The 24143-nt window shown below is 37.2% G+C and overlaps 1 protein-coding gene across 2 annotated transcripts in view; it reads left to right on the top strand.

The window, feature by feature from the left end:
• Positions 1–24143, top strand: part of LOC139714706 (uncharacterized) — a 100180-nt gene that overhangs the window by 57678 nt on the left and 18359 nt on the right. For both annotated transcript variants that reach the window (XM_071626378.1, XM_071626379.1), the window contains exon 8: positions 15645–15827. In XM_071626378.1, coding sequence (XP_071482479.1) covers positions 15645–15827 — 183 coding nt within the window. The remainder of the gene's footprint in view (positions 1–15644; positions 15828–24143) is intronic.

Below are 24143 nucleotides of genomic sequence, written 5' to 3'. Positions count from 1 at the left end.
CGACTCAATATAACGTCATACGGGCCCGGCAAATTCAAAATTCCGCGCGTGCGTCAATGGGGATACACAGTGCAACTATGCAAAAAAACCGCCAATTTTAAATCGGATTTTACTCGTCAGGATGGACGGTGACCCCCAATTTTCTTGACATATTCTGAAAGCTGATGAGTTGTTCATGTTATTTCATGGGTTGGCTATGCTGAAAAAATGATTAAAAGATATCAAATTTCTTAATAAAGTAAAAAAAAGTAAATTTTCAAAATGACGTCATCAAATTTCAAGTTCACTCGAGCGTATCTCACTTATCCTTGGCCAATTTTCACCCAAATTTCAAAATGTTGTAGCTTATGAAATGTTCTTTCATAAATATATAAACATAATGTTAATTGGATGACGGCATCACCTCGTAAAAATGGATTGAAAGTAACCTCGTCAAATTTGACCAGTTTACGTGTAATCTCTATGGGAGTGCAGTTTTTATGGAAATGAAAATTGACATTACTATTTTTATCAAACACTAGCTCACTTATGCTTCGGTGAATTTCTCCAAGATTTTGATATGTTGTAGCTGAGACTTTGGGCTATCGTAATGTGCCCTTCAATTTTTCATACGATGTCGGGATTACGTCCAAAAACTTGGTTGAAATTAAAGCTTATCTTCGATGTATTTTCATATTCCTTTCTTTTTGCAATTTTCTTTGCAAAACTCAAGAAAAACATACCCTATCACTACCATATTTTGCACATATTTAGGTCATGTCTCGTACATTATTTCATAAAATAACAACTACTTGATCGGACGCCATCTTGGGTATGTAAATTAGGGTCAAAGGTCATAAATGTATCATCCTGTATCTTTGTGAGTACATGTTCTTTCTTTCCCATATTTTGTACACGTAAAGACCATGTTTCAAGGATCATTTCACAAAATAACCACTTTTTGCTCAGATGTCATCTTGTCCGTGGAAAGTGGGGTCAAAGGTCAAATATACTTCATTCTGTATCTTCGTTAGTGTACACGTAATTGTGTACCATAGATGGCAGATCTGACTTCCTTTTCTAAATGAGAATCCAAATATCACACGGCCAATGTCCACTAAACACAGATGAAACCGGTATGGTCATGCCTATTAGGATCAGGAGACTCAAACAGTTGATTTCCGAACAGATCGGATCACCTAATTTGTCAGTGTTGACAAATTCCGGTTCTAGTTCTTCTTCTTCTTCTTCTTCTTCTTCTTTCTTTATTTCTGGACAAAAGTTGTGTATCTACGTACTCAAAAAGTACTCAGAGTATCAACTTCAAACTCATACCATATATGTATCATGTCCCAAAGACGACAAATCTAATGTATCATTGTGATTGGTCGATCGTGACGTCACTATGACGTCATTATATGAAAACACATTCTCACTCCTATCTCATTAAAGGAATGGAATTTTTCAATGAAATTTACGTCACATATAGTTCAAGTCAAGCGCATTCTACTCATATAATCAAAATTCATATTTTCTCTTAAAACGTGCGCGTACGCGCGCGTTGAAATATTTGTATGCTCAAATCGAGCTCAAATTTTTTTCGCACACGTTTCAGACCATTTGGAGCATTTTTTGAAAAATTGAAAAAATTGGACGGACGCGTACGCGCGCGCGCATATACGCACGTAAAGCTCATATGCAATAGAAATTTCCACTTTTTTTACACAGATCGGATGCCTGAAATGTCAAGGAATATTTCTACCAAGTTTCAAGTCAATCCCACTCAAAATGACGTCATACGGGTCCGTCAAAGTTGAAATTCCGCGCGCGCGTCAATGGCGATATACAGTGCAACAATGCCAAAAAACTGCCAATTTTAAATCCGATTTTACTCGTCAGGATGGACGGTGACCCCCCATTTTCTTTACATATTCTGAATGCTGATGAGTTGTACATGTCATTTCATGGGTTGGCAATGCTGGAAAAATGATTAAAATATATCAAATTTCTTAATAAAGTAAAAAAAGTAAATTTTCAAAATGACGTCATCAAATTTCAAGTTCATTCAAGCATATCTCACTTATTCTTTAGTTGATTTTCGTCCAAATTTCAATATGTTGTAGCTTATTAAATGGTCTTTCAGATATATAATAACAACAATTTGATTGGATGACGGCATCACCTCGTAAAAAGGGATTAAAAGTAACATTGTTAAATTTGACCAGTTTACGTGTTATCTCTATGGGAGTGCAGTTTTTCTGGAAATGAAAACTGACATGACTATCTTTATCGAGCACTAGCTCACTTATGCTTCGATGAATTTCTCCCAGATTTTAGTATGTTGTAGCTGAGACTTTGGGCTATCGTTAATGTGCCCTTCGTTTTTTCATACGGAGTCGGCATCATGCCCGAAAACTTGGTTGAAATTAAAGCTTATCTTCCATGTATTTTCATATTCCTTTCTTTCTGCAACTTTCTTTGCAATAACTCAAGAAAAACAAGCTCTATCAGCCCAATATTTTGCACATGTTTAGTTTATGTCACGTACATTATTTCATAAAATAACAACTACTTGATCGGGCACCTTCTTGGGTATGTAAATTAGGGTCAAAGGTCAAAAATGTTTCATCCTGTATCTTGGTGAATACATGTCTTATCTTTCCCATATTTTGCATACGTAAAGACCATGTTACAAGAATCATTTCACAAAATAACCACTTTTTGCTCAGACGCCATCTTGTCTGTGCAAAGTAGGGTCAAAGGTCATATGTACTTCTTTCTTTATCTTCATTATGACGTGTTATCTCTATGGGAGGGAATTTTTCTAGATGTGAAAATTGACATGATTGTCTTTATTGACGACTAGCTCAATTACCCTTCGGTGAATTTCTTCCAGATTTTAGTATGTTGTAGCCAATGTAATACTCTTTAACTTTTGTGAATCAAAGTTTTAATCGGATGATGTCTTCACCACGTGAAAATGGATATAATGTAACCTTGTCAAATTTAACCAGTTTACGTGTTATCTCTATGGGAGGGAATTTTTCTGGAAATGAAAATTGACATGACGGTCTTTATCGAGCACTACCTCACTTACTCTTCTGTAAATTTCTCCCAGATTTTAATATGTTGTAGCTGAGACTTTGGGCTATCATCAGTGATTCTCCATTTTTTCATACGATGCCGAGATCACGTCAAAAAACTTGGTTGACATCAAACTTATCTTCGATGTATTGAGATATTTCTTTCTCTCTGCAACTTTCTTTGCAATAACTCAAGAAAAACAGCCCCTATCATCCCCATATTTGGCACATGTTTAGTTTATGTCACGTACATTATTTCATAAAATGACAACTACTTGATCAGACACCATCTTGGGTATGTAAATTAGGGTCAAAGGTCATAAATGTTTTAACCTGTATCTTGGTGAATACATGTCCTATCTTTCCCATATTTTGCACACGCAAAGGCCATGTTACAAGAATCATTTCACAAAATAACCACTTTTTGCTCAGATGCCATCTTGGCTGTGCAAAGTTGGGTCAATGGTCAAATACACTTCATTCTGTATCTTCGTTATAGTGTATACCGAATTTGGTAACAAAGATAGCAGACCTGACTCTCTTTTCTAAATGAGAATCCAAATATCACACGTCCAATGTCTCTAAACACAGATGAAACCTATATGGTCATGCCTATTGCGATCAGGACTCGAATCATTGTTTTAAAAAAAATCGGATCACCTAATTTGTCAGTCTTGACAAATTCCAAGTCTAGTTAGGTGATCCGAGTATCCTCTCGGATCACCTTCTGTATCTGTACGGATTCTTTGTTCTTCTTCTTCTTCTTCTTCTTCTTTCTTTATTTCTGGACAAAAGTTGTGTATCTACGTACTCAAAAAGTACTCAGAGTATCAACTTCAAACTCATACCATATATGTATCATGTCCCAAAGACGACAAATCTAATGTATCATTGTGATTGGTCGATCGTGACGTCACTATGACGTCATTATATGAAAACACATTCTCACTCCTATCTCATTAATGGAATGGAATTTTTCAATGAAATTTACGTCACATATAGTTCAAGTCAAGCGCATTCTACTCATATAATCAAAATTCATATTTTCTCTTAAAACGTGCGCGTACGCGCGCGTTGAAATATTTGTATGCTCAAATCGAGCTCAAATTTTTTTTGCACACGTTTCAGACCATTTGGAGCATTTTTTGTAAAATTGAAAAAATTGGACGGACGCGTACGCGCGCGCGCATATACGCACGTACAGCTCATATGCAATAGAAATTTCCACTTTTTTTACACAGATCGGATGCCTGAAATGTCAAGGAATATTTCTACCAAGTTTCAAGTCAATCCCACTCAAAATGACGTCATACGGGTCCGTCAAAGTTGAAATTCCGCGCGCGCGTCAATGGCGATATACAGTGCAACAATGCCAAAAAACTGCCAATTTTGAATCCGATTTTACTCGTCAGGATGGACGGTGACCCCCCATTTTCTTTACATATTCTGAAAGCTGATGAGTTGTACATGTCATTTCATGGGTTGGCAATGCTGGAAAAATGATTAAAATATATCAAATTTCTTAATAAAGTTAAAAAAGTAAATTTTCAAAATGACGTCATCAAATTTCAAGTTCATTCAAGCATATCTCACTTATTCTTTAGTTGATTTTCGTCCAAATTTCAATATGTTGTAGCTTATTAAATGGTCTTTCAGATATATAATAACAACAATTTGATTGGATGACGGCATCACCTCGTAAAAAGGGATTAAAAGTAACATTGTTAAATTTGACCAGTTTACGTGTTATCTCTATGGGAGTGCAGTTTTTCTGGAAATGAAAACTGACATGACTATCTTTATCGAGCACTAGCTCACTTATGCTTCGGTGAATTTCTCCCATATTTTAGTATGTTGTAGCTGAGACTTTGGGCTATCGTTAATGTGCCCTTCGTTTTTTCATACGGAGTCGGCATCATGCCCAAAAACTTGGTTGAAATTAAAGCTTATCTTCCATGTATTTTCATATTCCTTTCTTTCTGCAACTTTCTTTGCAATAACTCAAGAAAAACAAGCTCTATCAGCCCAATATTTTGCACATGTTTAGTTTATGTCACGTACATTATTTCATAAAATAACAACTACTTGATCGGGCACCTTCTTGGGTATGTAAATTAGGGTCAAAGGTCAAAAATGTTTCATCCTGTATCTTGGTGAATACATGTCTTATCTTTCCCATATTTTGCATACGTAAAGACCATGTTACAAGAATCATTTCACAAAATAACCACTTTTTGCTCAGACGCCATCTTGTCTGTGCAAAGTAGGGTCAAAGGTCATATGTACTTCTTTCTTTGTCTTCATTATGACGTGTTATCTCTATGGGAGGGAATTTTTCTAGATGTGAAAATTGACATGATTGTCTTTATCGACGACTAGCTCAATTACCCTTCGGTGAATTTCTTCCAGATTTTAGTATGTTGTAGCCAATGTAATACTCTTTAACTTTTGTGAATCAAAGTTTTAATCGGATGATGTCTTCACCACGTGAAAATGGATATAATGTAACCTTGTCAAATTTAACCAGTTTACGTGTTATCTCTATGGGAGGGAATTTTTCTGGAAATGAAAATTGACATGACGGTCTTTATCGAGCACTACCTCACTTACTCTTCTGTAAATTTCTCCCAGATTTTAATATGTTGTGGGTGAGACTTTGGGCTATCATCAGTGATTCTCCATTTTTTCATACGATGCCGAGATCACGTCAAAAAACTTGGTTGACATCAAACTTATCTTCGATGTATTGAGATATTTCTTTCTCTCTGCAACTTTCTTTGCAATAACTCAAGAAAAACAGCCCCTATCATCCCCGTATTTGGCACATGTTTAGTTTATGTCACGTACATTATTTCATAAAATAACAACTACTTGATCAGACGCCATCTTGGGTATGTAAATTAGGGTCAAAGGTCATAAATGTTTTAACCTGTATCTTGGTGAATACATGTCTTATCTTTCCCATATTTTGCACACGCAAAGGTCATGTTACAAGAATCATTTCACAAAATAACCACTTTTTGCTCAGATGCCATCTTGGCTGTGCAAAGTTGGGTCAATGGTCAAATATACTTCATTCTGTATCTTCGTTATAGTGTATACCGAATTTGGTACCAAAGATGGCAGACCTGACTCTCTTTTCTAAATGAGAATCCAAATATCACACGTCCAATGTCTCTAAACACAGATGAAACCTATATGGTCATGCCTATTGCGATCAGGACTCGAATCATTGATTAAAAAAAATCGGATCACCTAATTTGTCAGTCTTGACAAATTCCAAGTCTAGTTCTTCTTCTTCTTCTTCTTCTTCTTCTTTCTTTATTTCTGGACAAAAGTTGTGTATCTACGTACTCAAAAAGTACTCAGAGTATCAACTTCAAACTCATACCATATATGTATCATGTCCCAAAGACGACAAATCTAATGTATCATTGTGATTGGTCGATCGTGACGTCACTATGACGTCATTATATGAAAACACATTCTCACTCCTATCTCATTAATGGAATGGAATTTTTCAATGAAATTTACGTCACATATAGTTCAAGTCAAGCGCATTCTACTCATATAATCAAAATTCATATTTTCTCTTAAAACGTGCGCGTACGCGCGCGTTGAAATATTTGTATGCTCAAATCGAGCTCAAATTTTTTTTGCACACGTTTCAGACCATTTGGAGCATTTTTTGTAAAATTGAAAAAATTGGACGGACGCGTACGCGCGCGCGCATATACGCACGTACAGCTCATATGCAATAGAAATTTCCACTTTTTTTACACAGATCGGATGCCTGAAATGTCAAGGAATATTTCTACCAAGTTTCAAGTCAATCCCACTCAAAATGACGTCATACGGGTCCGTCAAAGTTGAAATTCCGCGCGCGCGTCAATGGCGATATACAGTGCAACAATGCCAAAAAACTGCCAATTTTGAATCCGATTTTACTCGTCAGGATGGACGGTGACCCCCCATTTTCTTTACATATTCTGAAAGCTGATGAGTTGTACATGTCATTTCATGGGTTGGCAATGCTGGAAAAATGATTAAAATATATCAAATTTCTTAATAAAGTTAAAAAAGTAAATTTTCAAAATGACGTCATCAAATTTCAAGTTCATTCAAGCATATCTCACTTATTCTTTAGTTGATTTTCGTCCAAATTTCAATATGTTGTAGCTTATTAAATGGTCTTTCAGATATATAATAACAACAATTTGATTGGATGACGGCATCACCTCGTAAAAAGGGATTAAAAGTAACATTGTTAAATTTGACCAGTTTACGTGTTATCTCTATGGGAGTGCAGTTTTTCTGGAAATGAAAACTGACATGACTATCTTTATCGAGCACTAGCTCACTTATGCTTCGGTGAATTTCTCCCATATTTTAGTATGTTGTAGCTGAGACTTTGGGCTATCGTTAGTGTGCCCTTCGTTTTTTCATACGGAGTCGGCATCATGCCCAAAAACTTGGTTGAAATTAAAGCTTATCTTCCATGTATTTTCATATTCCTTTCTTTCTGCAACTTTCTTTGCAATAACTCAAGAAAAACAAGCTCTATCAGCCCAATATTTTGCACATGTTTAGTTTATGTCACGTACATTATTTCATAAAATAACAACTACTTGATCGGGCACCTTCTTGGGTATGTAAATTAGGGTCAAAGGTCAAAAATGTTTCATCCTGTATCTTGGTGAATACATGTCTTATCTTTCCCATATTTTGCATACGTAAAGACCATGTTACAAGAATCATTTCACAAAATAACCACTTTTTGCTCAGACGCCATCTTGTCTGTGCAAAGTAGGGTCAAAGGTCATATGTACTTCTTTCTTTATCTTCATTATGACGTGTTATCTCTATGGGAGGGAATTTTTCTAGATGTGAAAATTGACATGATTGTCTTTATCGACGACTAGCTCAATTACCCTTCGGTGAATTTCTTCCAGATTTTAGTATGTTGTAGCCAATGTAATACTCTTTAACTTTTGTGAATCAAAGTTTTAATCGGATGATGTCTTCACCACGTGAAAATGGATATAATGTAACCTTGTCAAATTTAACCAGTTTACGTGTTATCTCTATGGGAGGGAATTTTTCTGGAAATGAAAATTGACATGACGGTCTTTATCGAGCACTACCTCACTTACTCTTCTGTAAATTTCTCCCAGATTTTAATATGTTGTAGCTGAGACTTTGGGCTATCATCAGTGATTCTCCATTTTTTCATACGATGCCGAGATCACGTCAAAAAACTTGGTTGACATCAAACTTATCTTCGATGTATTGAGATATTTCTTTCTCTCTGCAACTTTCTTTGCAATAACTCAAGAAAAACAGCCCCTATCATCCCCATATTTGGCACATGTTTAGTTTATGTCACGTACATTATTTCATAAAATGACAACTACTTGATCAGACGCCATCTTGGGTATGTAAATTAGGGTCAAAGGTCATAAATGTTTTAACCTGTATCTTGGTGAATACATGTCTTATCTTTCCCATATTTTGCACACGCAAAGGCCATGTTACAAGAATCATTTCACAAAATAACCACTTTTTGCTCAGATGCCATCTTGGCTGTGCAAAGTTGGGTCAATGGTCAAATACACTTCATTCTGTATCTTCGTTATAGTGTATACCGAATTTGGTACCAAAGATGGCAGACCTGACTCTCTTTTCTAAATGAGAATCCAAATATCACACGTCCAATGTCTCTAAACACAGATGAAACCTATATGGTCATGCCTATTGCGATCAGGACTCGAATCATTGATTAAAAAAAATCGGATCACCTAATTTGTCAGTCTTGACAAATTCCAAGTCTAGTCTTCTTCTTCTTTCTTTATTTCTGGACAAAAATTGTGTATCTACGTACTCAGAAAGTTCTCACAGTATCAATTTCAAACTCATACCATATATGTATCATGTCCCAAAGACGAAAAATTTTATAAAATCATAGTGATCAGTCGACCGTGACGTCGCTATGACGTCATTATATGAAAACACATTTTCATGCATATCTCATTAATAGAATAGAATTCTTCAATGAAATTTACGTCACATATATTTTAAGTCAAGCGGATTCTACTCATATTTTCAAAATTCATATTTATCTTAGAACGCGCGCGTACGCGCGCGTTGAAATATTTGTATGCTCAAATCGAGCTCAAATTTTTTTTGCATACGTTTCAGACCATTTGGAGCATTTTTTATAAAATTAAAAAAATTGGACGGACGCGTACGCGCGCGCACATATACGCACGCACAGCTCATATGCAATAGAAATTTCCCGTTTTTTTACACTTATCGGATGCCTGAAATGTCAACGAATATTTCTACCAAGTTTCAAGTCAATCCGACTCAATATGACGTCATACGGGCCCGTCAAAGTTGAAATTCCGCGCGCGCGTCAATGGCGAAATACAGTGCAACAATGCCAAAAAACCGCCAATCTTAAATCCGATATTACTCGTCAGGATGGACGGTGACCCTCCATTTTCTTTTTATATTCTGAAAGCTGATGAGTTGTACATATCATTTCATGGGTTGGCGATGCTGAAAAAATGATGAAAAGATATCAAATTTCTTAATAAAGTAAAAAAAGTAAATTTTCAAAATGACGTCATCAAATTTCAAGTTCATTCGAGCGTATGTCACTAGTCCTTTGTCAATTTTCACCCAGATTTCAGTATGATGTAGCTTATTTAATGTTCTTTCAAACATAAGATTACAATATTTTGATTGGATAACGGTATCACCTCGTAAAAATGGATTAAAAGTAATCTTGTCAAATTTGACCAGTTTACGTGTTATCTCTATGGGAGTGCAGTTTTTCTGGAAATGAAAATTGACATGACTATCTTTATCGAGCACTAGCTCACTTAAGCTTCGGTAAATTTCTCCCAGATTTTAATATGTTGTAGCTGAGACTTTACGCTACCGTAAGTGTGCCCTTTGTTTTTTCATACGATGTCGGAATCACGTCAAAAAATTGGGTTGAAATTCAGGCTTATCTTCGATGTATTGAGATATTTCTTTCTTTCTGCAACTTTCTTTGCAATAACTCAAGAAAAACGGCCTCTATCACTTCCATATTTTGCACATGTTTAGTTCATGTCACGTACATTATTTCATAAAATAACAACTACTTGATCGGACACCATCTTGGGTATGTAAAGTAGGGTCAAAGGTCATAAGTGTTTCACCCTGTATCTTAGTGAATACATGTCCTTTCTTTCCCATATTTTGCACACGCAAAGACCATGTTACAAGAATCATTTCACAAAATAACCACTTTTTCCTCAGATGCCATCTTGGGAGTGTAAAGGTGGGTCAAAGGTCATATGTATTTGTTGTTGTATCTTCGTTATCTAGTGTATACGGAATTTGGTACCAAAGATGGCAGATATGACTCCCTTTTCTAAACGAGAATTCAAACATCACACGGCCAATGTTTTTAACAACAGACGAAACGTGTATGGTCATGCCTATTGCGATCAGGACTCGAATCATTGATGAAAAAAAAAATCGGATCACCTTAATTTGTCAGTAATGACAAATTACAATCTCTAGTTGATTCTGTGTATGTATGGATTGACGATAAACTCGTAGAGTCTCTATCAAAACTACACTGTACGCATGAGCCATTACCATTTTTTCTTACAGTTATCTTGTCTAAGCGACCTCCTGTACATAGCGGCCACCTGTCCACAATGGTATTTTTTTGGGTCATTTCCCTTGAGTGGCAGCTAAAGATAGGTTTGCCTGTACAGTAAAACCTGTCTTTGCGACTACCAGTCTGTAGCGACCACTTGCCATAACAGGCACTAAAAACAATAACTATTCCCTCCAAGAGAAAAAAACATGATAAAGAACCTGTGTATTCTATAGCGGCCACCTGTCTACAACAGATATTTTCCGTCTCCGTGGTCGGTAGACAGGTTTCTACTATTGGGCTACAATCATTTCTGTCTTAGCGACCATCTGTCTATCGAAGCCACCTGCCATATACGACCATCAAAAGCAATTCCCTCCTAGAGAAAGGCATGCTAAACAACCTATACAGCGGCTTCCTGTTTATAACGGCCACTTTTTGTTTCCCTTGGAGTGGCAGCTATAGACAGGTTTGACTGTATAGTAAAACCTTTCTTAACGCTACCACCTGTCTATAGCGCCCACCTGCCGTAAACGACCACTAGAATTAATTCCCTCCTTATTCAAGAAGTATAGCTGAAACTGGAAATTCCGTCTTTTCCGCCCCCCCCCCCATCCCTGCATTCGCCATACCAAACTTGACATTCATTAATGTGCTAATCACTATAGCGTTTTATTATTCTTATCACTTCTTGTTCCATATAGAAGATTTTCCTTCTTTTCTATAATCTCAAATATTGAGGCCTACGCCCCTCCCCTCCACCGGGCTTGTTGGCCCTTAAAACACACACACACACACACACACAAACACACACACACACACACACACACACATAAAACAAACAAACAAAAAACAAACAAACAAACACGAAATGACATTCCATTACACTTGGGATGCTTTACCTGCCACGTTTGGTTAAAGTCTGTCATAAGAATACAGAGAGAAGTTTAATAGGTTATACTCGGAATTCCTTGATATGACATTAAATTTCACTTTGATAAGAAACTATGGTCATCAATTTCGTCATAACACGTACGAACCTAGCTCTTTCTTATTTGGCTATAGAGAAGAAGAATTTTTATAAAACCATTATAGTTCGGGCCCCCTCTCCCTCCCTTCCATCCCCCAAGAGGGGATGGGATAATTTAAACAAATTGAGATCCTATCACCATAATGATGCTTCCAGCCAAGCTTAAAGGGATCGTACAGTTGTGGTTGAGACCTAATTTCAGGTTTCCAACATTTTTTAGTGAGATAATGAGAAACCTCTTACGAAATATGACAGAGCATGTAATTCTATGATGAATTCAACGTTTATTTGATGAAAATTGGTTTTGAAATGGCTGAGATATCCAAAAAAGAGCGATTCTAATGAAGTGTGGGACCCACACTTTATTACGATCGCTTTGTTTTACTTTGTTTTTGGATGTTTCAGTCATTCCAGACCCGATTTTCATCAAATAAACTTTGAATTCCTCTTAAAATAGTATTCTCTGTACTATATCATAAGTGTTTTCTTGGTATCTCGCAAAAAGTTTAAAGCCCAATTCTCATCTCCACCAAAACTGTACTATCCCTTTAACCCTAAAAAGACTGGGGGGGGGGGGGGGGGCTAAAAGCCCCCCCCCCTCGACATTTCGCACGATTATTCTGCAACACGCAATGCTCTCACCGCGATGCACTATGACTTTTTTCTTTCAAGTTTCCCGCACATTTTGACACCAAATTTGTGACGCCCGGGGGTACGGTTCTGAAGTTACATAACATTTTGTACATGCATGTGCGGCCGAAAATGGCTCAAAAATGTGATTTTGTGTACAAAGTCAATGCAAATTGAGTTTTTTCACATGGTTCATATAAATATGCTTATTTTTACTCTCAATGGCTAAAATTAATTTATTTTAGGAGTATTATGCTTCAAAACGTGTCTGCCACAAATTTTGTTAAAAAAAAACAACAAAAACAAAAGGTCGAAAAAACAGAGAAATACATAAGAAATTCAGGAAACAATAAAATAAATAAGAAATTAATATTGATACAGAATCTTTTTTTTAAGAATGCCACAAAGAATAATTAGACCGAAAATGAGCACTTTTGGAGCTTTATTTACTGATTTAGATCAAAGGGTCTGATTTCTCGCATAAATTAGCGTAATTAATCAAATAAAATAAAAGAAGACTATTTTGGAAAATTTAAATATACGATCTTGTAGATTACATTGCACACTACCATTGTGCAAATTTTCGTGGCGATCGCGCGATCCACGGCCGAGATCTTAAGGGGGGGGGGGGCTTTAGGCCCCCCCCCCCCAGTCTTTCGAGCTACCAAAATAGCCCAGTCTGTTTAGGGTTAAGGTGGAAATCTGTCAAGGATGTTATCATGAAAATATCAATGTTGATGGTTCATGCGAAGTTTTGACATAGCGTTTATGTTCCATCTTTATACCAATATCGGTGAAGTAATGATATGCACATTGTTATTTTCCCGGCAACGCATCTTGCAAATGTTAAGCATATACTTCGCGACATTTGCTCATTTTCCAGCGTGACGTTTGCACATTTTCCGGTTCCACAAGCTTACACTATGGCACTTGTGTCCATTATCACTATGAAGGTACAAACATACAGCTGTTTCCTTTATTAAGTTAAAGTTTGGGCCCCACAAGCCTCCATCAGGATCCACAAAAAAACACACACACACACACACACACACACACACACACACACACACACACACAATAATACACAGAGTACCATTAAAAATGATAATGTCAGTATTGATAACAGGAATTATTATACAATATTATACACAACAGACACTGGCGCATAAGGCATTTTGGCATACGGAACAAACACATATTCAGATAATACTGTAAAAAATTACACATACCTGTTATGATGAGCTGTATGGGCTACATAGCAATTCCATAACGTGTGGCTGGTTTTGCTGAGTGGGTGATGTTTGTGTAAAGAGCGTGTGTGGATAAGGGGTGTCTGTGCTTGGATGTGAGTTTATGGGGGAGGGGGGGGGGAGCGTTTAGAATAACGATATCATTAGAATATTCATCAATACTTCTCAATTATTTCAATGCACATACAGCACAGATGATAACACAAACAATAAACACAAATGGAAATTTTGATACATAGACAACTCAATTTTCCAATGGGTGTTGGGAGGGGAGGGGGCGTCAACCACAAATGTCAAAATTTTCCAATAAACTTTACTGCAAATCTCCTAAGAAATTGCCTTCTAAACTTTTCCACTTGTTCATTCGTCAGTTCTATAAAAGAGTTAAGTCTTGAAATGAAAGAATACATGCAAAACAAGCACAATCATTTATTGATTTTGTATTATTAAAAGAGGTCCTATATGAGAAATCGTCATTTTTAAATAATTCACTGTCATTACTTTTCGTAATATTTTTTCCTTGATAATCTGATTCGTCAAGCCAATGCAGATTGAAATCATAGTACAATAGTATCTGATATATCCCAAAATGCGTGAAGTAGTTAAAATGACGTATCTCTAATACATTCAATGTATTGTATTTGGATAAAAGAATGTATATGCTTTATTTAATTCCTATCTTTGACCTGTATTAAATTCTTGTATGCACCACCACCTTTCATCGTGTATTTAAGTGATATTAATTTGCAAGTTCTGTGACGAGTTTTCTACAAGCAACCGCCTACAAGCATAAAAACGTAATGATTTTGGTAACCACTTTGTTTATAGAGATTAGATAGAATTGCACTAAGAATTTTTCTTACAAGCCATTTTTTCTCCATTCAACCAATAAGCATACTCGAGTCATTCCGATATTTACTCTATAAAATGTCTCTCGATGATCCCGCTAGAATATTAAAAAAAAAATCACCGAAGGCAGACTCTCTTTCTCTCTCTCTCTCTTTGTGGGATTAGGTATAGCGGTCAACTAGTTAACATGCACATGAGGGTGTCTTGGCATCTTTAGTTCATGTGGAAAGATCTGTTGCATACTTTTACTGAATTTTGTTCATTTTGCTTTCACAAACACACAAACACACAACCAAGCAAACAGAGTTAAAGATCCTGATCATTTTAGGGAGTGGGGGGCAACTGATGGGGTAACACCCTGGCAACTCTTCTTTTCCATCTCTCATATCTTCCTTATATATGCTACATATTGTATTATCAAGAAACCCGATACAATTTATTGGTCTACAGGTGGCGCTGTTCATCCTGTCAGTCTCGTGGGCCTTGTTTGCTTTATAGTGTTGGTCTCATGGACCTCTTTTGTGTACTAATGTCGGTCTCGTGAGCCCGGTATGCGTAGCGTCGGTCTCATGAGCCTTTTGTGCATAGTGTCGTTCTCGTGAGCCTTAACACTCCTGGGCTTATTTTACTTGAATCGAACTCGTGGGATGTATAACTGATGGGTTGTATGATTGTGAGCTGTATGACTCGTGGGATGTATGACTTGTGAGCTGTATAACTTATGGGCTGTATGACTAGTGAGTGTCGGTCTCGTGACGTGCGCCCTAAATATTCATGTAAACTACTCGAGCTGCTGCCTTGCAGATGTGTAATTGTGTGTTCATGTATGTTCCGTTGATGACGTTTCATGGTAAAGTCCCATTTCAAGGTTCATGAATTCAGCTTGCATAATTTATTCAGAAAAAGAAAAGAGTCCCTCATACACTTACAGGCAAACATTATCATAATAATATACCAGTATACACAAACACAAAGAATAAGAAGTAATGAAAACCAATACCAAACTGCTCTATATGTAATACTATATAAATGCTCGCTTATTCATGAATTTGCAGAAAATATGGTGAAATCTTGACATAAATCGACAGTTGTGAATATTGCATGGGATCCTAACTCTTTTACGTTGTGTCTTTTGTTTTCTTTAATATTTTTTTTTTTCACAGATTCAAGACTTGACGTTGTATTATACCGAAGATCACCAAGATTTCGGGCATAAATCATCAGCGGGAGGTGACTTTGCCCAATGGGTGTGTGCTATGCCACGTCTTTCGATTTTCACTCTTTGTTGCCCCTACTTGCCTGAGAGTTTCCTCTCAACAGCCGTTACTTCAGCATCATCCTGTCAGGTATGTAATCTTTTAGTCATGTGCTTTTAGGATCATAGCACACCTCATTAAAAAAAAAAATGTTAACCACAATTCATATTATGACTTCCTTGATGATATTTTTTTTCTCTCGCAGATTGACATTTCAGTGCGGTGCTATACTTAAAATTTTGTATAACCGTAGTCATCCCCAATGTTTAACCCTCAATTCATTATAAAAGAAAGAACCGGTAAGGACACTTCTGTTACGTTGTTGATTTATTTGAAAATAAACAGAATAAAGGGATATGAAGAAAACGAGATAATACAAGCGCGCTCCTTGTCTTCCGTGGCAGAGATTTCGGCAAGACAAGATCTCAATTATTCTTTTTTGGTCTTCTTGGACCCTAAAGAAGTCATTTTTTTTTTTTTTAATGAATAAATGATCTCCCGGTGGCATTCATCAGTTTCAAGAATGAGGGATAGCCTGTGGTTCTACTGCTGCACAAAATAAAACAAGATAAGATTAATGAACTTAATCCACTTCTCTCTTCCCCGTATAGTCATGAATATTTAGCGCTGTGGCGAATTTTGCATGCTTTATACGAAACCTTTCTTGACCCCCAAAGTGGGTGAAGTCTTATTGATTCAACCCTCAAAGATGTTAATGCATATCGATCCTTATGACAACACAATGATTATAAAACGCTGACAACAACATAAAGGAAACATAATAAAGAGGAAAATGAAGTTTGAGGATACCTCAGATGGGGAATGAGAGTTGTATAGCTAACTTGATTTAATGGCTCAGTCAAGTGTCAGATGGCTGGGTCTGGATACTCCTTTGCCTTTTGTTTGTTTTTGAAAACCATTAAAACAGGGTAGGCCTACCTATCATAGTATTCTCGATCCAGCAACAGATCATTAGCTGATCAGAAATGTTCCATGAGTCCACTTGCCCCATACCATATTGATAACATGACACAATGTTGATATTCTTGATATAAATTCACACGCTTTAAATGCATTAAACCATAAAGTTAGCGATACTCTCCTTGTGAATTATGTACTTCTTCTGCTCTCTTTGCTAAAATGGTATCCTGGATTACTACAGAAGGGAGATGTTGTTTACATCAAACCTTAGTAAAAAAAAAAAAAAAAAAAATCACTTGACATCGGTGGCTTGGAATGCAAAAGTTAAAGACATGCTCCATTCTTTTCATAAGCACTGTTCTCACGTATTATGTTCCATTCTACACACTTCCTATATAAAACATTTTTTAATCCTCTCATCAGAAAGTGTAGCCGCAGTCGGAGGCATTATTATTTTTGTGTTGACCGTCCACTCTTCCATGCTTGAACCACAGGCGGTGCTGACCCTGACTATATTGTTCTTGATCTTTTTATGTAAAATATTTTTTGTATGATTTTTTTTTCAAGTACGGAAATAAAACAAACAGACAATGGCAATATTCCAAAATCTTAAATCACACGTCGTATGTTTAAGTGCGCTGAACCATTGAATTTGTGGTCGATTTCTTTGTATAACATTGTAGTAAAATGAACATCTTCCAGTCACAAACTGCAAGACAGTGGTATCGTGAAAAAGGACAGAGAATAGATTTTAGTATAATAGACATGGTTTGATCTTCTTTCCATGACTAGAATATATGTAAACATTTCCCAGGCTTCTCTATCACTAACCGAAAACAGTGACCCTTGATTTTGAGACACATCTTATGATAAAAGACAATTCACATGTGTAGATTTTAAGTCCCTTTGATTGATAATGAATTATGTATATTGAAAGACACTGTGCATTTCTGCTGTTTTCCGTGTATGAACGAAAATAAAAGCTAGATGTTGACAGTTTCCAGGAAAAGAAAAATAGTGCAACTCGTTTATCATCTGAACAACGCCCGTCTTGAATCTGTTGAATTCGTGAAGTACTTGGGTGCAACCATCACTCCTGATTTGAAGTGGACCCAACACATCAACAATACTGTCAATAAAGCCAATAGCGTCCTTGTATTTCTAAGACGCAACTTTCACTTAAAATCCGCTGATGTCAAAGTCACAGCTTGCAAACATTTTCTCGACCAATTGAAGAGTTTGCTTTCTCTGTTTGGGATCCATTTTCCGAGAACCTAATCCACAAAGTGATGATGGTCCCTAGAAGAGCTGGGAAATTCACTTTGAATCGCTACCAAAATACCTCAAGTGTCACTATAATGCTGCAAAGGCTTGATTGGACCACTCTGGAACAGGCTAACAATTATGCACAAAATACACAATGATCTGACTCATCTTTCGGCACAGGACTATGACATCAAGCAGGTTACTCAGTTGACAAGAGCCACCCAACCACATTCTTATCAGATACCATACTCTAGAACTAAATTGCATCGCCATTCGTTCTTTCCGATATAACAGTGAGGAGCTAGAATTCTCTGTCCTCGAAAATTGTTGCAGCGCCATCTGTGGGAGCATTCCTTAACCGACTAACGGTTGATCACAGCCGCTGCGGCTAGTCTGTCTTTTGTTCGACATTTTTTTTTTGTTATTTGCTTGTAGATATCTATAAATAAACAACATTACAATGTTAATAACACAGTCTGCAAGAATCTTCAGCTTATTAAAGGAGGCAGACCTAACCACGAGACGAAGAAAAAGAAGAAGAAGGGAAAAAGAAGAAGAAGAAGAAGAAGAAGAAGAAGAAGAAGAAGACATGATCAAAGATTGAATGTACACTGTTTTCAATAGTTTGATCTTGTGTCTTCGGATTAGAATCTATACACATGTATAATAATGATGATGAAAATGTTTTTTTTTTTTTTTTTTTTTTTGGGGGGGGGGGGACATGCATAGCAGCCCGCAGGCTGAATTACAAACATTTTACATGAATAAGTGTGAGAAAATTGAAATATAATATAGAAAAAAGGCATAAAAAGAAAAAAAGAAAACAACAAAAATATTATGGTTAAACATTGCACAATGAAATTTAACATGATCATTAATGGTCATGTCATGTACCTCCAAACGTGTGTCTATTCCAAAGTATACTTGATTACAAACACCAAACAAATCAAATAAAACCAAAGCCAGTACCCAAATCAGATGATTAACATATTTTGCTCGTTGTACATAATGCACACATAATGCCCGTGGAAGCTGCAGGACCTAGTGTGAAGTTGGAGACAAGAGAGAGAGAGAGAGAGAGAGAGAGAGAGAGAGAGATAGATAGATAGAGAGAGAGAGAGAGAGAGGGGGGGGGGGGAAGGGTAGAGGAAGAGGGAGGGAGGGAGAGAGGAGGACGTATCCCAACGTGTTTCAGAGAGGGATAGAAAGAGGTTTAAGAAGTTGCAAAAAGGAGATGTAATCAGGATGTTCAAAATCATATTAAGAACTGAAACAAACAAGCTTTAGCTTGATTTTAATTCAAAGATTGTAACTGTCAGAAATTGTCACACAGACTGGTAAATAATAATTACCAAAAGATATGTTACATAATAATAATGATATTCAGTCTTCATATTGTGTTATATTGAAAATATATTACATAACGGTATCCTATGTAAAATAATAATCAAGTAAAATCTTTTAACATTCAACCTTATCAACCTGCAACTGATCAATCTACAAACATATCCAATCTGAATTATACCTTTTGTGGGAGCTATAATGTGAATACAGAGCAATAATAAAATTACCTGGAGTACATATCCTGTTCATCAAAATAAACTTAGTAGTAGTGTCAGTAATAATAGTAGTAGTAGTAATGAAAATAGTAATAATAATGATAATGATAATAATAGAAATAAAGAACAATATACATGCATTATATATATATATATACATATATATATATATACATATGTATATATATATATATGTATATATACATATACATATATGTACATATGCATATATATATATACATATATATGTATATATACATATATATATATACATATATATATATATGTTTTTCTTCACTTCTTTCTACAAGAAGTGAAGAAATGAATCTCTAAGAATCTGAGACTAGACCTATATTATATGCATATTTTTCATTATTTACAAAAGGTAATGTTAAGATTTTATTATATTTCGCATTGACCACTTACCTTTTATGTTAAATTGATTATCCGCAAATTTATCATATTCTCATCATTACAGTAAACAGATGCTTCGATATTTGGTTATGATTATTATGAGCTTATTTTTTCATTTTTTTCTCCATGTGTAATTGATGCTTGATTGATGCTTGATAGGCGTCTTTACATGCTTTTTTTCGATGTTTATCTACGAAAAAATGGAGTCACAAAAGTCAAATATTACATGGATGTATACATAAAGTAATGTATTTATATATAGTATATATAGCATACATTGGCATGCATATAATATACACATACGCTCGGAACTGTTGAGTTTGAGTTTAGTCTTCATTGAGATTTTAATTGAGTTAATGTTGAGATTTCATTATATTTGTATTGAACACTATTTTTTTTAATATGATGTCTTGATTATCCGTATAATATACAACGGCCTAGCCAGGATTTCATCTTAGGGGGGGGGGGGGGGGCGGTGAGTCTGCGAGGGAGCGAAGCGACCGAGCCCGAGCGAGCGGAGCGAGCGAGGGGGGGGGGGAGGGTGTGGGAGGGGGTGTCCCCCCTCCCACGGTAAAAACTTTTTGCATTTTGATGTTGTAAATGGTGCAATTTGATGCATGTTTTTGCCCGTTTTATCGACGTGAAACAGTCCCACTTGTTTATGGTAGCAGTTTATTTTAATGTAGATTATCATTGAACAATTTGCCTATAAAAGGGTATAATTTAGATACACTTCTTGTATTAATTCTTTTCACTGAATATCATGAACGCGACTGAACCCGAGCGAGCGGAGCGAGCGAGGGGGGGGGGGAGGGTGTGGGAGGGGGGTGTCCCCCCCTCCCACGGTAAAAACTTTTTGCATTTTGATGTTGTAAATGGTGCAATTTGATGCATGTTTTTGCGCGTTTTATCGACGTGAAACAGTCCCACTTGTTTATGGTAGCAGTTTATTTTGATGTAGATTATTATTGAACAATTTGCCTATAAAAGGGTATAATTTAGATACACTTCTTGTATTAATTCTTTTCACTGAATATCATGAACGCGACTGAACCCGAGCGAGCGGAGCGAGCGAGGGGGTAGGGGAGGGTGTGGGAGGGGGGTGTCCCCCCTCCCACGGTAAGAACTTTTTGCATTTTGATGTTGTAAATGGTGCAATTTGATGCATGTTTTTGCGCGTTTTATCGACGTGAAACAGTCCCACTTGTTTAAGGTATATAGCAGTATATTTTAGTGTAGATTATTATTGAACAATTTGTCTATAAAATGATATAATTTAAATACACTTCTTGTATTAATTCTTTTCACTGAATATCATGAACGCGACTGAACCCGAGCGAGTGGAGCGAGCGATGGGGGGGGGGGGGGGGGAGGGTGTGGGAGGGGATGTCCCCCTCCCACGGTGTGAGAACTTTTTGGATTTTGATGTTGGAAATGGTGCAATTTGATGCATGTTTTTGCGTATTTTAACGAGTTGAAACAGTGCCACTTCTTTAAGGTTGCAGTATATTTTAGTGTAGATTATTAATTCATTGAACAATTTGCCTATAAAATGATATAATTAAAATACACTTCTTGTATTAATTCTTTTCACTGAATATCATGAACGCGACTGAACCCGAGCGAGTGGAGCGAGCGAGGGGGGAGGGGAGGGTGTGGGAGGGGGGTGTCCCCCCTCCCACGGTGAGAACTTTTTGCATTTTGATGTTGTAAATGGTGCAATTTGATGCATGTTTTTGCGTGTTTTAACGAGTTGAAACAGTCCCACTTGTTTAAGGTTGCAGTATATTTTAGTGTAGATTATTATTGAACAATTTGCCTATAAAATGGTATAATTTAAATACACTAGTCTTCTTGTATTAATTCTTACACTGAATATCATGAACGCTGTCTGTTCAGCAATCAAACAGAAAAAGCATGCACACGAGGGTGTAGATAGGGGCATATCCCCTGCCACACGAAGGTGATTTTGCGTTTTCAGACCTGAAATTCAGCGATCTGGTGCAAATTTTTGGTGCAATACTTTTTCATCGAAGTGTTAAAATCACGGAATTTAGCTCTTATTCCGAATGTACACCATCTGTGTGTATGTATAAAGTCTAGTGAGGTAGAGCTTAGGGGAAGGGGGATTCCCCCTCCCGCTCGTGGAGCTTTTGCGTTTTTAGAATTAAAATAAAGCGATCTGGGTATAGCCACTGTCTACTTCTATGGATGGCGGGGGGGGGGGGGGGGGGCGAGCAGGGAGAAGGCGTGGGCGAGTGTTATCTCCACCCTTCCCTTCCGATGGAGCTTTTGCCTTTTTAAGGTTGAAATTGAGATATCTCGTATACGCATATTTGATGGAATCAACATTTGGGAAATAAAAAAAAAAAAAAAAAAAAAAAAAAAAAACCTGATTTGGGGGGGGGGGGGGCTGAGGGAGGAAAGGGTCGATTAAAAGGGGGAATTCCCTTTATACATGAGGGAACCTTGCGTTTTCGGAATATAAGTGATAAGTCTTGTGCACTCAGAATTATTCATAATTTTTTGTAAATCTAAAAAGTGTACATAGCTAGGAAAAGAGGCACAGAGGGGGAGGGTTTGGGAGGGGATACCCCCTCCCAAGCATGAGAGATTTTGCATATTTTGAATTGAAATTCAACGATCTGGTGCACACTTTGAGTGAAATATTAAAAAAAAAATATCTTATTTGATGAAAGGTTGCAAAGGAGACCCGCTTCATGTGCATGCATACAGCATACACGCATTTTTTTTTCCGCCTCCCAAATCCCCGGTCCAAATCTTAGAGGGGTGGGGGGGGGGGGGGGGGGGGGGGGGCGACCGCCCCCATCGCCCCCCCCCCCTGGCTACGCCAGTGATAATATATATATATATATACAATTTTTATTTTTACAGTAAACAGATGCTCTAATAACTAGTTGTATTATTAGCTCATTCCTTTTAATTTCTTCTCCATTTGTAATCAATGCTTTATATGCGTCTTTTCTTCGATGTTTATCTACGAAAAAAATAGAATCGCTAAAGTCTATTATTACAAGGACGTATATATAGCAATGTATTTTTATAAAGAGTATATATAGCATAGTATGATTCAAACAAGCACTTGAAACTTTTGTTGAGTCTGAGTTCAGTCTTCATTGAGATTTCACTTTCTACCATACCCCTATACGTATCAGCGCTCTCCTTGACAACGCAGCTCCAGGGCAACGCACTACGCGCATGACGCGCATAGCATTGTTGTTATGATTCATGTTTATTGTGGTAAATGGAAATATGCGGTATGTTATTGTTGCGTCAATGCGTTGAGGCGCGTTGTGTCCATGCCAATGGCGCAGTGTGCGTGTGGTTGGCATGGGCACAACGCAACTTTTATTTTTCATGTGAATATAATGACGCAGATTGATTGATTCTTGATTCTTCACTTTCACTTGAGAGAGAATGGACATACAAATGTATTCTCTACGAGCTCTGCTATGTTGAATAGTTAATAGGCCTGTATCTGTTATTCACTCTGTATTCGACATGTAGCTGAGGATAATGCGGAGTTTATACATGTATCGGCAGACTTAACCCCGGGACACAGTTACACACTGTGGGAGTTACTGCGTGTTGGGGCTGGTCGCAGTTACGGCAGACTGAGACTGTTTGATTTGTTCAATAAAATCTATGCAACGTCAACTGGAGACTGTCAGCGTCATCATTAACCCGGCTTACAACAAATGGTGTCAGGAGTGGGATGATGACAGCCTGACGGAGTGATCCACTTCATCCAGTTGAAGAACCCTGATCGACGAATAACAGCCTCGAGTATGACGGAATAATGGTCCACGTTTCGCTCCGAGGAGACCTGCTGTTTTGACTACACTTTGGTAGCGGACAGGAGCATGGAGGAGCGCTGGGTAATCTTGATCTTGATCTTGATGGTGTAGGTTGATCAGCCCTGGTAGAGCAGCACTACTCTGTGAGGCAGCTTCAAGACGATCAGGCTCGTCGATGGTGGGCTGGAGACTGGAGCTGATGGTGCGTCGGGAGTTTTGCTGTGGACGTCGGAGTGCGCTGGCGTGCGTCGGGGGCGGCTGAACATCAATCGGGATGCGAAATCGACGGTTACAGAGCTGCGATGTGGCATCTCACGCACTGAGCAAGTATTTGGTAACTGAAATAATGGATGATGCTGAACTTTCGTTTAACCGATTGGACTTCATGCAGATTTTGGACCTAGCGAGATGCCATTTGGGCATTACGT

This window comes from Diadema antillarum, unplaced genomic scaffold (genome assembly GCF_040938485.1).
Source record: "Diadema antillarum isolate AM-2024a unplaced genomic scaffold, OU_Dant_1.0 seq00002391_RagTag, whole genome shotgun sequence".
Classification (NCBI taxonomy): domain Eukaryota; kingdom Metazoa; phylum Echinodermata; class Echinoidea; order Diadematoida; family Diadematidae; genus Diadema; species Diadema antillarum.
Note: the sequence above shows the minus strand (reverse complement) of the source record. Positions and strands in the feature narration are given on the sequence as shown.